The sequence below is a fragment of the Clytia hemisphaerica genome, unplaced genomic scaffold (assembly GCF_902728285.1).
Source record: "Clytia hemisphaerica strain Z4C2 unplaced genomic scaffold, Clytia hemisphaerica genome assembly, whole genome shotgun sequence".
Classification (NCBI taxonomy): Eukaryota; Metazoa; Cnidaria; class Hydrozoa; order Leptothecata; family Clytiidae; genus Clytia; species Clytia hemisphaerica.
This window is the reverse complement of record NW_027103358.1, coordinates 447,598-462,175: the sequence shown is the minus strand read 5'-3', so window position 1 is coordinate 462,175 and position 14,578 is coordinate 447,598. Positions and strand designations below refer to the sequence as shown.

At 37.9% G+C, this 14,578-nt stretch overlaps 1 protein-coding gene across 1 annotated transcript; it reads left to right on the top strand.

Annotated features, from left to right (window-relative positions):
• Positions 1 to 131: 131 nt before the first annotated feature.
• On the top strand, positions 132 to 4,390 carry LOC136821354 (uncharacterized). The gene is made up of 7 exons (XM_067077595.1): positions 132 to 330; positions 851 to 981; positions 1,168 to 1,254; positions 1,481 to 1,608; positions 1,881 to 2,119; positions 2,398 to 2,486; positions 3,305 to 4,390. Exons 1-7 carry the CDS (start codon positions 223 to 225, stop codon positions 3,492 to 3,494), a joined length of 972 nt encoding a protein of 323 aa, XP_066933696.1. The 5' UTR covers positions 132 to 222; the 3' UTR covers positions 3,495 to 4,390.
• Positions 4,391 to 14,578: the final 10,188 nt, after the last annotated feature.

The following is a 14,578-nucleotide window of genomic DNA, read 5'->3' as shown; positions in this document are numbered from 1 at the left end:
GACCTTAACGGATTAAATGGATAGAAACATAATTAATATAATTTGATTAGTTATTGAATAAGCAATGACCTACATCATCTCCATGAGAACGCCCAACTGAAATGATCAACTTCTCTTATTTTCTTTTTTAGAGGTATGAATTACTATAAAACAAAATGGAATAAGACTTTATGATAAGGTGTCTGTTCTGTGACACTGGTATAATATTGGTTATTTACAAGGATGTCGAAAAGAAAGACACTTCTATCATGGCTTCAATCCTTTGCACCTGGTTTCCTTGCCGCTCTTTTCTATGGCCTGGTTTCTGGTTCCATGTCCTTTCTTAACAAGGTAAGAGTTTGTGCGTTATAATAGTTTTTTCCTTCATGATTCTAAAGCATTGGAGATACTTGGCACATTAGAAGTAGTTTGAGCTACTTTGGTAGGGTATTTATCTATTTTATTCGAATCTCAAACAAACATAATGGAATACAATTGAACATAATCAAAGCTTTCGATTGACACACCGTCTGGACCATTGCAATGTCAGATAAAAACAAAACCCCCTCTGGTTATTCGAATTAAATTCTTATCCCCCCTGGAGCTTCGAATAACCGGGAGTCTACTGTACTTTCAATCTGGCGTTTGTGTGAAAGCTACACGGGTCACACGTTTTGGATTCATTTTTTATAAGAACAAACTATGGCTGCTGGGGTAGCCAGGGAATAAAAAAGTGGCTTCATTACGCATCCAAGAGTTTCAAATCTCTAGCACCTTGAAATCTATTCATTCCTTATGTTCTCATATAGTTTGTTCTTATAAAAAACGAGAATATGTGATGAGAAAATCGTGTTTGGGTTTTTCACCATAGGTTGTGTTGACAACATTCAAATTCCATTATCCGGATATCGTGATGCTGGCCCAAGTTGTGCTGACGTCAATTGTGGTGGAATTGTGCAGGGTGACCAAGATGTGCGACATTCCACAATGGACTTGGCAGAGGTATAATAAACGGCACACAATTATAAGAGGTAGAAAATGATATCTCGCAATGGGCTATGATAAAACACTTTAAAGATTTCAGGTCAGAAGATCTTCAAAAAATTTACTTCGTAAACGCTATGGAAAATATTTCCTGGACTTGGACTGAATTTTAGGCTTTAGATTAAAATATCGTTTTCGTTTTAGGGGTAAAGAGTTCCTGATACCAAGTCTGTGTTTTGCATTACACACGACACTGGCATTGGCTGCTTTAGCAGAACTTTCCATCCCAATGTAAGTAGGCCTTTAATCCTCTTTCGTAAAGGATCCTTTTTTTGTTTGAACATATTCCGCAAGAACCTTTGCATTAGCATGAAATTGCGATTTTCTTTATTTCTGGTTCCAACAATATCAAATCAAAATCAAAAATCAAGAATTGAACTTTATAATCCATGAAAAGCAAAAGTTCCATTCAATGAAAACATTGACTGACTTTCTCTCTTCAATTCGCATTTCTCAGATATAATGTTCTGCGACGCATGTTGCCATTGGCAAGTCTTCTAATGGCAAGATATGTATTGAAAAAGACGCTCTCACGAAAAACTTATGTCGCAATCGCTTTCACTGTTGTTGGCACTCTTATGGCTGGTATGTGATTATGAACCTATGACTTGAATATTTCTTGAACTCGATTAGTTTTATGGTCCCTTGCTTCAGTTAAGGATGACTTATAAATCTTTTTTTAATAACTCGAAATTTCCTTAACTTTTGTTCCTCTATGAGTTTTCCATAAACTCCATTGTTGATGTAATTATAGTCCAGAACAGCGAGTTCTCGGGTTCTTTAGAAGGGAACAAGATGTCATTATTTTAAACATGAATATTAAAATTTTTATTAAAAAAACTTTTTAATCACTTTAGGCTTTGGCGATTTGCAGTTCAAATTATACGGTTATGTGGACGCCATTTTGAGTGTGATGGCGCAATCTTTCTACTTGACGTACGTTCAAAAGACCGGTATCGAGAAAGGTGCATCGGCTCTTTCAGTTCTTCATTTGAACAGTATTAATTGTATCCTACCACTCATGATGTATACTTTGTGGAATGGTTCTCTGCTTCAAGCCGCTCGCTTCGAAGGATTCAAAGACTCATCTTTCAACGTAAGTTAAAATGATCCATTCTCTCTTTTCAGGAATTCTTTATTTCGTCTTTTCCTAAGAAAAGTTTAGGTATAAACAAAAATATTAAATACTCTGAGGCCTTTGTGATGAATGTTCTGATTGTTTTCTTTCTGAGCCAATGAGCTTTCACGTAGAGGTGGTGTACCTTTCGGCTCACTCAGCTTTTTGATGGTGGCAGAGAAATCTACCCTTACCCATGACGAGCCAACAAAAGCGAAATTTCAATTTCAAAATTTTTCCACACCTTTATTTTGTAGATGTCGTTCATGATCAATGTTTCCATGGGATGTGTGTTAAACTATTCGCTTTTCTTGTGTGCAACTATGAATTCTGCTCTTACGACCAGGTGAAATTATAAACGATTTTTGTTAGGACCACTGAAGTTTGGCCTGAGGCTTGTCTTTTCGAAAGTTTTCAGGCTAATTTAGCTTTATTACTCACCTGAAGAGTGTAAAAAAACTAGGAACCGTCATTCACTTTGTCATATTTGAGATCAGACTACTCTAGATTTTCTTTCTAAGGCGCTTTGGACAAACAAGACAAATTATGTTTACCTTGTATGGGTCAGTGCTTGTTTTTCTAGGAACAACACCTATCACTATAATGCACCCCCGCCCCACTTTTCTTCCCTTCAACTATTCTTCCCTTCAACTATTCGATCACATTCACATACTACGTACGCACTGAGGGGAAAGTAGCCCATTTTTTTGCATGTAAAATTCTGTGAAAGAGATAAAGAGTGAATTGCTGTCCTCGCGAAATAATAAGCGACCTTAAACAAATACATTTCATTTTTGTGTTTTTGACTGCTCATTCTCAATGCAAAAACATAAAAAGTTTCTAATTAAGTTGTCTTTTTGAAATATAGGCCCAATCCAGACGATTGCTTTTCAATTTCTTTTCGTTAGGGAGTGGAAAAAGTACTTACCAACAAGGGGGTATAGGTGTATATACGTTCGCTTGCGTACACCTCCCTTCGTGTAGTAGAGTACACGATTTTTGAAATTTTGTACGTACGTACTATGTTGACGGACCCTTAATGCAAATGATTAACCTGAAGTGATTAAAATACTCATCGTCAATGAATACAGTGAACACTTGATGGATTCTGAGAAGTCTTTTTAATTTATTCGATTTTATTTAATCTTTAATTGTTCTTTTCAGTGTTGTCGGTGTTGTGAAAGGCGTCATAACGTCCATCATTGGTTTCTTTACTTTTGGAGGAGTGCCACCCTCCGCCCTTACACTGGGTGGTGTTTCAATGAACGCCCTTGGAGGTGCGCTTTATACATTCGCAAAATATCGAGAAAAGCAGATATTGTTGCAGAAAGCTAAGACTGAATTGCCTCTATAATGAGGTTTTTCATTCTGATTTATAAAATTGATTTTAGCAAAATTTAGGTAGGCATACCATAAAAATTATGTATAGCAAAATCCTTATTGGAAATAAGAAATGTACTTGGAATGTACCATTACCTCTCAAGTATTGTAATGGCGCCTATTTCATGGGCTTGCTCTAGTTGAAGTTTTCGTTTTTTGGGAGTAGTTAACCCTTTAAGTGCCAATGTCGATATTGGACATGGGCTATATAGGAGGACGAAGCCCTCCTGTAATGCAGAAATCGTCATTTTTGGTCCAACTCGTAGGAATTGGATTGGGCTTCATGGTCAAGCAAAAAAAAAATTCAAAAGTGAGTCTTTCCAGCGAGATTTTAAGCCTAAAGGTTAAAAGAATGCAAAAATTTAACAAAGATCCACTTTTTTGAGATTTTGACCGTTTTTTTCACCATTTCTGGTCAACGAGTGATCAAAGAATCTCCAAATTTGGCCCTGCGAATTGATTTGAAGTTTTACCACTGGGCACCTTTCCGTCATTTAGTCTGGTCCGCGCAGGTGCCCAGCTTTAATTCCCCTTAACTAGCTAACCTTAACAGCTGCCGCCCAAAAAAAGAGGAGACTCTAAGCTATCCAACGAGCTATGAACGAACTTCTAACTCCTTCTAGATCCGGAGATATAAGCCTTTAAAGTTTGAACTAGCGATTTTCTTAAAAAACTTAGAGAAAAAAAGACCGTAGCACTTAAAGGGTTAGGGTAGTTTTAGTATTCTGTAGCTGATTTGTATGGCACTTTAGTAGATCTATTTTTACTTATCAGATTTTGGAACTACCAGCAATAAATTCCTATCAAATTCTAATTTTTGAAATAGTTTTATATTATTTATAAAAGATTCTATTTATATTTATTGTACTTTTGTTGTTATACCACACTTTTTATAGCTAAAGATCTAAAAAAAATCTTTACATCTAAGAGTACATTTTTTTAAGTTGTTGCCCTTATAATTACTATAACTGAAAAATGCTAAGATTCTGTGTTTATAGCAGTTCCGATATTTTATATTTTAGGCTTTAAATCTAGCTTAAATTGTCTTTCAACTTGATGTCAGTTTTTCGTTCACGACAAACATTAACCAGTTTTCCAGTTCAATTTCCTTTCATTCTCTTCCTTGGTCTCCCTCCACTACTATTGTGATCTTTCTTCGAATGGCGTTTCCTAAATTTACGTTTCGAATGTTGGAAATTAGCTTTAACATCACAGTAACGTTCTCTGATGTCTTCTAAAACGATTTCTAATATATTAACACGGTCTTTGAAATCTAACGAAGGTTTGAATTGAACTTTATATCGTCCATTCCTTGTTGTTGTTAATTCCCAACAATTCTCAGATAATAAAGTCGACAACGCTGAATTAAATGGCATACCGGATAAGTGGGATGGGGGAACCTGGGAACCTAAAGTGGGAACCTAAATGAACACCTGAAAAGTGGGATGGGGGAACCTAAGTGGGAACCTAAATGAACACCGGAAAAGTGGGATGGGGGAACCTAAGTGGGAACCTAAATGAACACCAGAAAAGTGGGATGGGGGAACCTAAGTGGGAACCTAAATGAACACCGGAAAAGTGGGATGGGGGAACCTAAGTGGGAACCTAAATGAACACCGGAAAAGTGGGATGGGGGAACCTAAAGTGGGAACCTAATTTTTTATTTATTTATTTATTTTTTTTTTATTTTTTTTTTTTTTATAGCAATATATTTCGCACGTCTATTGACCTCCTATGAAACAGAACTTTTGATTTTACATTTTATAAAGTTTTTTCTCCCTTTCTTTTATCAAACGCTCTTTGGAGACTTGTAAGGATGGTGCTTCAACAATATCTTCTTCTAGATCATTCCAAGGTTTCACACTTCTGTAAAAAAGAGAGTTGCTTTGGTAGCCTCTCATACCGTCATTAGCAAAGTTCCTTTGAAGCTCGTAATCATGCTGACGTCGTGGTCGTGTTCGAGGAGTAAATTTCTCTGATCTTATAGACTCGTCATAAATGTGGAGGTTCTTGAAAACTTCCACCATATCACCAACTTGCCGCCTGGTCTTTAGGCTAGGTAGATTGATGAGTCGTAGCCGATCTTCGTATGAGTAGTTTCTATAGCAACTAACTAGCCTTGTAGCTCTTCGTTGGACGCCCTCGATTGCATTGATATGTTTGATTAGCCTTGGAGACCATACTACATGTGCATATTCCAAATGGGGTCTGACAAATGCAATGAAAAGCGTTCGAAACATATCTGGTGAGAGAAATTCGAAGCTCCTGCTAATCAAGCCAACGATAGAGTTAGCTTTCTTGATTTTACTGAATATATGGGCTTCAAAGGTCAGGTCACTATCGATTATCACTCCTAGATCTTTTTTTTGGTCAACATGTTCTAGAACAGATCCTGATAGGGATGGACATATTTGATGTTCCAAAATTTACCCAGTGTTAAAACATGACACTTGTTCGGATGAAATTCTAAAAGCCGGACTGGCTTTGACCAAATTTTAAACCCTTAGAGTGCACTTATTCTCATTTTTGCTAATTTCCACCCTTACAGTGTACTTTGGGAAGCTTGGAAAAAAGGGCCGCACGTACGGTAGGTCGTTTACCTTGAGTGCCCCCCCCCCCCGAGGATCTATGCTTATGTGTATTGAAACGTGGCAAGCCGTGCAATATGTTCTATTTTACTATCAAACATTTTTAATTAATGAAGTGTATTCACACGCTGTACTGTTTGGTTGGTACAGAAAGAAAAACGAGCTAGAATCCGTTAAATGCTAAGCGACCCCAGCCCTGACCCGAAAATTGGAGCTGCTAATAAAAAACAATGTGTATTGCATCAAGAGTGAACAAAAACTAGATCGTAAATAATGTTTTACTAGATTCTGTATTCAAGCAAATTAGATCCGTGCAAAAGAAAGAAGAAGGTCTAAGTTATCCATCGAGCTATGAACGAACTTCTAATTCCTTCTAGATTTGAAGATATGACGGTTTAAAGTTTAAAGTTTAAAGTCAATTAAGTCAATTTACTAAAAAGAACCTTTCAAAAAGATGCACTATAAAACTGCTGATAAATAAACATGCTTTTTTGAGCTAATTGAATAAATAAATTCCCTTTGTTTTATTTTCAACATTATTGTTTGCGAACCGTAATGTAAAAAGTAAATAACTGGTGTTCTTATTATGATAAAAGGTTTTTTCTTTCCTTGCATATAATATCTTTCTTATCTTTATGTATTTGTTTTTAAAGAAAAATAATAATAATAAAAAATTAGGTTCCCACTTTAGGTTCCCGGGTTCCCCCATCCCACTTTTCAGGTAAAAAATATGGGCACATCTTTTCAAAATTTTCAAAATTTGAAAAGTAAACACAAATCGCCATTTTCAATAGACCTATTTATTTAAACATAAAGGAATTCTTCTTAAACTACGATAAGACTTGCTATCGAGCAAGTCTTATTTTTCGCTTATGTATTTGTTTCTAAAGAAAAATATTTCAATTCTATTAATAATTAAACAACTTAGGTTCCCACTTAGGTTCCCCCATCCCACTTTTCCGGTGTTCATTTAGGTTCCCACTTAGGTTCCCCCATCCCACTTTTCCGGTGTTCATTTAGGTTCCCACTTAGGTTCCCCCATCCCACTTTTCCGGTGTTCATTTAGGTTCCCACTTAGGTTCCCCCATCCCACTTTTCCGGTGTTCATTTAGGTTCCCACTTAGGTTCCCCCATCCCACTTTTCCGGTGTTCATTTAGGTTCCCACTTAGGTTCCCCCATCCCACTTTTCCGGTGTTCATTTAGGTTCCCACTTTAGGTTCCCAGGTTCCCCCATCCCACTTATCCGGTATGCCGAATTAAATCTAGTCTCTGCTTGCTCATTTTCACTGATTTCTTCGCTCTTTTCAATTTCTAATGACGTATTTTCTTCGATTGGCATTCGGTTTGCTTTTCGTTGTTTCGCTCGATAACAATCAATCCTTGTTTTGATCTCTTCCTCCATTTTCTTTCATTCCTCCATTTTTTATATAGATTATAGACTACTTTTTCTTTGAGCTTGTTTATATTCGAGCAACCTTGAATGTGTATTTCAGCCTTAGTTGTTCATGTGTAGTGTAGTTCAGCCCTTCTGCACATTTTCGGCATTCTGATTGTCTAATCTTCGGAAACAAGAGAAACAAAACACTAATTAAACCGATTAATGAGCACGTTGGTTGATCACTGCGTGGTGAAAAAAGCAAAATATCTGTGGTTGAGACGATTTCTCTTAAAATCCTAAAAATCAAAATCTTTAGTAATCTTTATGTGGGATAAATTTTCGCAATTGATTTTTCGCGCATGACATATCGGGAGACAAAGTTTTTATAATTTTGTGTCTTTTTATCCTAATTATATACCACTGGTTGTTGAAAATAATACGCATTATTGGTGCTTCTTTAATGCCAGTTAATATTTATTTAAAAGAACCTTCGTTCATTTTAAACTCAACACTCACTGTGCTAACAACACTTAAAACCCGAAAATCCTGCGTCAAGAATAGGTCCAAGACTTTTCGTTATAGCTCCTGTCCACTTCCAAGGGACAAACGCTTTTTCAAAGAGTGTAAAAAAATACCCTTCTAATAATGTTACACGTTATTTTTATCATAAGAACAAGCTATATAAGAACAGTAGGCTTCGATGGCCAAAATGTGAAGAACAAGTTATTTCTTAGGAAAATGGTCATAAGTATTCACAAAATGGTCAAAATAAAGACATGTGTCTAACTCTCAAACTGCAAGCCTTTATACTCGATTATATACTAGTTCAAAAGGATGTTGAACCTTACATACATACATACATAAATCATCCACTTGAAAGTGATGACATGACCATGTCTTTCTATCTGACCCTGTTGTGCGCCAAACGAACCATCTCGCCTTTTGTCAAGTCCAGTGTCTTGTTCTAAGACTTTGAGTAGTGTCTTGTGTGGACGACCTCTCTGCCAAAGAAGAAGTTTAGATGCCGGCTCATTTCCACTGATGACGTGACCTGCTAACTGCAATCTTCTTTTCTGGATAAGACTGCTCAATCGGTGCAGCTTACCGTACAACACTTTGTTAGTAATGTGGGCATTAGACTGGATGTTTTTGACTTTTCTCAGCATTCTCGTATACGCTCCGTCTAGTTTCTTTGTCAGAGTAGACGTTAGTGACCATGATTCACAGGAGTATAGGAGGATGGACTCGACAGTTGACTTGAAGAGTTGCACTTTTATACTGAGTGAAGCTTCTGATTTCCAGATTTTCTCAAGTGAATTAAGTGCCGACCAAGCTTGGGCAAGTCTTATCTCTATGTCATGGTTAGAGTTTGTGTAAGCTCCGAGGTATTTGAAATCGTCAACCTTTTCCAGGGCGATACCATTAACAGATTGGATGCCATCGCTTGTTGTAGGGTTGATGTGCATATATTTGGTTTTCTTAGCGTTGAGAAAGAGACCGATAGATTGAGTTGATATCTCTAGCTTGTGTAGGAGGTTTTCAGCTTCGACTACTGTTTCATTTAGAAGAGATATATCGTCTGCAAAGTCAAGATCTGCTAATTTCTCGGTATGATGTCGTCTACTTCTGCGTTTTTCAATAGTGAATCCATCTTCAGAAGTAATGGCTGTCCTCAGAGCATAATCGAGCACAATAATAAAAAGGTAAGGTGCTAATGGATCACCTTGAAGCACACCAGTTACGACATCAAAGAATTCGGTTTCTCCTTCAGATGTCATTACATTGGCTCTGTTGTTGGTATACATAATCTGGATTGCGTTAACAGGCTTATCTGGAATGCCGTAGGCTAGGAGGATTTTGAACATTGACTCTCTGTTAACACTATCAAACGCCTTTTTAAAGTCGATGAATGTTAATACAGCTTCAACTTTATGGTTGTTGACTTCTTCTACAAGGCGCCGAAGGGCAAGAACTTGTGATGATGTCGATCGGGGACGGACGAAAACCATTTTGATTGAAACGAAGCTTTTGATCAATCTCAGGGCGAATTCTGTTTAATATTAGTCTGTTGTAGAGTTTGGCAGCAACTTGAGTTAGACTAATACCGCGATAGTTGTCAACTTTGGTTAAATCACCCTTTTTGGGCACAGGTACAATACAGGATAGGCCCCATTCATCTGGGCGCTCACCGTTTAGGGTTGCATTGCAGAAGTGTAGAAGAACGGTACTGAGAGAATCAAGTTTCCAGAATTCCAGAGGTAAACCATCAAGTCCAGCAGCTTTTCCGTTTTTCATCTGTTTAAGTGCCTTGTTGACTTCCTCAAGAGTAAAGTCATGAATATTGATTTCCTCGTTCAATTGGAACACTGGATCAATTTCATTGGCCTCACCATTTACGTTTTCAGGAATATTGTTTAGAAGGGTTTCAAAATGATCTTTCCACGACTTTTTTGGGTCGTCACTTTTGATAGAGATAGATGCTGCTTTTTTCTTCCCGCTTAACTCCTTGACAAGTTTCCAAGCATTTCTTAGACCATCAGTAGATTCTGATTTGTTTGCCTGGTTGAGTATATGAGTTATCCTTCTTTCTTCTTCTCGGACATAAACGTTTTTCAGATTGGTCTGGTTCCTCTGAAGGTCGGTAACTTTGGAGTGTAAGACCTGTCTGCGTGCGTTTGTTATTGATATGGGTTCACTGTCCTTGGTCTTTTTCTTGACTGGTAGGTGGTTCATACAAGCAGCCATACCGATTTCTGAGAAGTGCTTATAATCTTTTGTGGTACATTCAGTCCATTTGGTTTGAATTTCATTTTTAACAGCTGTGGCAATGGTGGGGTTTTCTAGTATATTCCAGTTGAGTCTATTTAAAGGTTTCTTCTTGGTAGAGCGAAGGTTCAATTTGCATTTGCTAACGACGATGCGATGATCTGATCCAACGGGATCGGATGATGAGTGGGCTTGGCAGTCGTGGATGCTATTTCTCCAGCGCTTTCGGCATAGAATATAGTCAATTTGTGATAACTGGTTGGAAGGTGATTTCCATGTCCAGAGGCTAGTTTTCCTCTTTTGAAAGCAAGTATTAGACGCGAGAAGATTGCATTCGTTCATGAAGTCCTGTAGATACGAACCGTTCCTGTTGTTTTCTGAATGGTACGAAAAAGCTCCTTTGAGATGGGCATTGAAATCACCACAAACGGATACGAAAGAGTGACGAGGAATAGATATTAGATGGTTCGTGAGGGGTTCAAAGAACTGTTCGACTTCAAGATCAGAGTGGCCAGAATGAGGCGAATAGCAGGAGATGATTGTTGTTTTTGGGTTGCCTTTAAATGTGATAGACACAATGCGATCCGAAATCTTGTCGATTGATTGTATTAGACTGAGAAGTGTATTAGACTGAGAAGTGACTAGAATCCCAACACCGCCAATTGTCGCGTTAACTGAAGACTTCCAAGCTGAGGCTGTAAAGAGCGTATATGGACCTATAGTGTTGGTGCATATAGGCGGGTCACCAGCGGAGTGCATTATTCTATGTTCTTGTACAGCACAGATTGAGATTTTGTATTTGAGGGCCATAATTGATAGCTCTTTTTTTGCAGACAAAGAGTTGAGGGTGCGACAGTTGAGCTGACCAATAAACACATAAGAGGTTTGTTTTAAGAGTCCTTTTCTCTTTCTGACATCAGTCTTTACCCTCCCAAAGGGGTTTTGGATATCAACTTCATTACGAGTCCTTTGGACACGATCAGACATGAGTATAGAACGAGATAATTCAGGGGCTTCAACCCTGGTGCTGTTTTGAGACATCATGTTTTCTTGTAGCCATGAGATGCAACGATGATTGGCCGGATCTGTCGTTGCCTTGGAGTGCTCTGTCTCAGAGCAGTGCACCAAAGGAGCTGCAATGTGAACAAAGTCGATATGTTGACACCTGCCTTTGACACTACGACTACCCCCAAGAGATAGAAGTTGTTTGGTTTTGAAATCAGAGATTTTCCTTCTCCTAGGATAACTGCTGGTAACACTAACGAGCGCATCCTACCCGGGTTTTGAAATCAGAGATTTTCCTTCTCCTAGGATAACTGCTGGCAACACTAACGAGCGCATCCTACCCGAGTTTTGAAACCAGAGATTTTCCTTCTCCTAGGATAACTGCTGGCAACACTAACGAGCTTATCCTGCCCGGGTTTTGAAATCAGAGATTTTCCTTCTCCTAGGATAACTGCTGGCAACACTAACGAGCTCATCCTACCCGGGTTTTGAAATCAGAGATTTTCCTTCTCCTAGGATAACTGCTGGCAACGCTAACGAGCTTATCCTGCCCGGAGCACTGGTTATGGCGCCAGTTGACCCGCCTTTCTCCCACTCCTATCGGTTTAAACAGCCCCACCACGAGAAGGTTGGAGTGGACTTGACTACCATAGGCTATATATTACGCAAGTCCGTCTGGAACATTTTATAGATATCGACTGCTCATTTTCGATATCACCCCGGACGATGGTAGACCAAACAAGTTGAACCTTTTCTTAGGCAAAAATGGATGATGGGTATGTGCGGACGGTAAGGGTCGGTTTTTTCACCTTTCAAAGTCTCTCTAAGGGTGGGAAAAATCAGAAAGTTTTAAATTAGTCTCTCTAAGGGTCGGAAAATTCTGGATTTTTAGGAAATTTTTTGATTTCCAGAGAAAAAATTGTAATAAAGTCTCTCTAAGGGTATGACTTTTTTCAAAATCAAAAAAAAAAATCAAAAAGTCTCTCTAAGGGTCACCTTTTCAGCAAAAATCAGTCTCTCTAAGGGTCGGTTTTCGGAGGTCCCGTCCGCACATACCCCTCACCAACCCTAGTACCCCCCCCCCCCACGGGCATTCAGTACTCCACCTTTTTAAAGGAATTTGAGGATAAAGTTTAATGTTCAATCGGTTAAATTCTGAACTGAAGGGGGTACACGCTTTTTTATAGAAATGGTGTTTTTCCATATCCAATCCATGAATATTCTTAACCTTTTGGGAAATATAAACCTAGAATTCTTAGGTTAGCACCTAAACGTGATCTAAATCTTTTTATAAGAATATACTTTATATCTATGATGAAATTGCCCAAAGAAATAAGAATATGGTAAGAATACCACCCCATAGCCATATCATCGTGGAATTTGGCGAATGAACCTAACAATTCCATTTTTATAAAGCATTCTACCATTTTCAATTGTCAATTCTTCCCAGCGATGTTAAAAGGTTCCACAAAAATGCCGAATTTTTACTTGAGATTCTAGAGGCCAAGTTTTCATCAGAGAAAATATTGAATCGATATTTATTTCAGAAGCAGCCGGCGGAGAGATTTTTTAGAAATATGTGGCCGGGGGGGGGGGGGCAGCCAAGCAAAATGACTGACGGGTATGTGCGGGCACTAAGGGTGTGTTTTTAAAGGCATCCGAAATGCACTGTAAGGGTGGGTTTTTTGCCGCCTGCACTGTAAGGGTACGAATTTCTAAATTCTAACAAAAATGAAATTGTTGAGTCAAAGTTTTTTTAAGGGATTTAATCCCCTTTACCTAATTCTTTTTAAATATTGAATCAAGTACGTATTGGATCCCTTTTTAGATGCAAAATTACATAAAAAATATACTGTAAGAAGAATCACACCTAAATTCACAAACGAAATCTTTGTTTGACCCATTTCAATCACTTCAGGGAAAAAAGTTAGACTGCACTGTAAGGGTATTCAACTTGGCGAAAAATGCACTGTAAGGGTGTATTTTTCGGGAAAAAACACTGCACTGTAAGGGTGCGATTTTGAACGCCAATTTTTAGCCCGCACATACCGTCGGTGCAAAATCCGACTGCCCCCCCCCCCCCGGGATATGTGGTCTTATCTTCTAGGAGACCAATGTTATGACCTTCAGTTTTCTTATACAAATGATGTGTTCTGATTTCTAGGAAACCTTTCAGAAGCAGCCAACGAGCTCATTTCCCTGAAATATCTGTTTCCCTTTTCCAGGAGAGAGCTTTTTTTGAAAAATGGGGAAACAGATCCGATTTTCTAGGAGAGACCTTTTCCTTAAAACTATCTGTTTCCCCGCTCCAGCTGATGACGTCATGATGACATAATAAATTGGGAAACAGATATCTGTTTCCAAAAAAAGATGATATTGCATTGGAAACATCCTATTTGGGAAAACAGATCAAAATTTTAATTCTGAAAATTGTGGAAACAGATCAAATTTTCTAGGAAAGATACTTTGAGATTAAAAATTTAGGATTTGCGGAGAAACAGATCTTCATTTCTAGGAATAAGATTTTTGAAATATTCGGCCAACAGATCAAATTTTCCAGGAAGGCTATGTCTGGGAAACAGATATTTAAAAAAAGGTCCTCGTTGGATGCTTTCGACCTTTATCGCACTATATTTATTGTCTCCCCAAACTTATTACTACTTTATTGTTAGATGTGTTCTAAAATGGGTCTAAAATCTAGGAAAAACATTTTGCAAAGATAAACTTGTAAGATATTTATTTTGTCCTCCACGTAAGATGTGTTCTGAAACTTTCTAGGGTTACCTAGACAACAAGAACACGTTTGATGACCTTGATTATACCCCTGTCTCATCAGAACACAGCTGATTAATTTTCGAAGATCTTATCAGAACAGATCAAAATTCCTAGCTGAAACATACTCTCAGAACACATCGGAAAAGGTCGCCTCGCCGGCTGCTTTCGTTATTTGAGCTGTATGGTGGCCGAGTTGGTATTTTTATGCTTCTTACTTAGCATTGCTGCTGAGGAATAATCAACTGCGCTCGCGTCGATTGCGCGGGAACCTCGTTAACTTGAGTTGGCCTTCATATCTAAATCTCGACATCTTTTGCTTGAAAGAAATCAAAAAATTAAAATTATTTTCAATAAATGTTTTTCATATTTTATGATTGTAGTTTCCCAAATTTCTTTAGACTTCATTAGACTTCATTAGAGTCCATTTATTTATAAATATTTGGAGTTAGTTAGTATGTCGAGAAAAATTATGTTTTCTTTTCTTTTATAATAGAAGTGTTTATTTTTCTTCCTGATCGGCCAGCCTGGAACGAACTCACGACTTT

What these genes read in the sequence shown, in the direction of transcription:
- LOC136821354 (XM_067077595.1), top strand. Translation starts at nt 223, where the DNA reads ATGTCGAAAAGAAAGACACTTCTATCATGGCTTCAATCCTTTGCACCT. An exon ending in TGTTGGCACTCTTATGGCTG is followed by an intron (nt 1,609 to 1,880) that starts GTATGTGATTAT and finishes TAATCACTTTAG; the next exon opens with GCTTTGGCGATTTGCAGTTC. An exon ending in TCAAAGACTCATCTTTCAAC is followed by an intron (nt 2,120 to 2,397) that starts GTAAGTTAAAAT and finishes TTTATTTTGTAG; the next exon opens with ATGTCGTTCATGATCAATGT.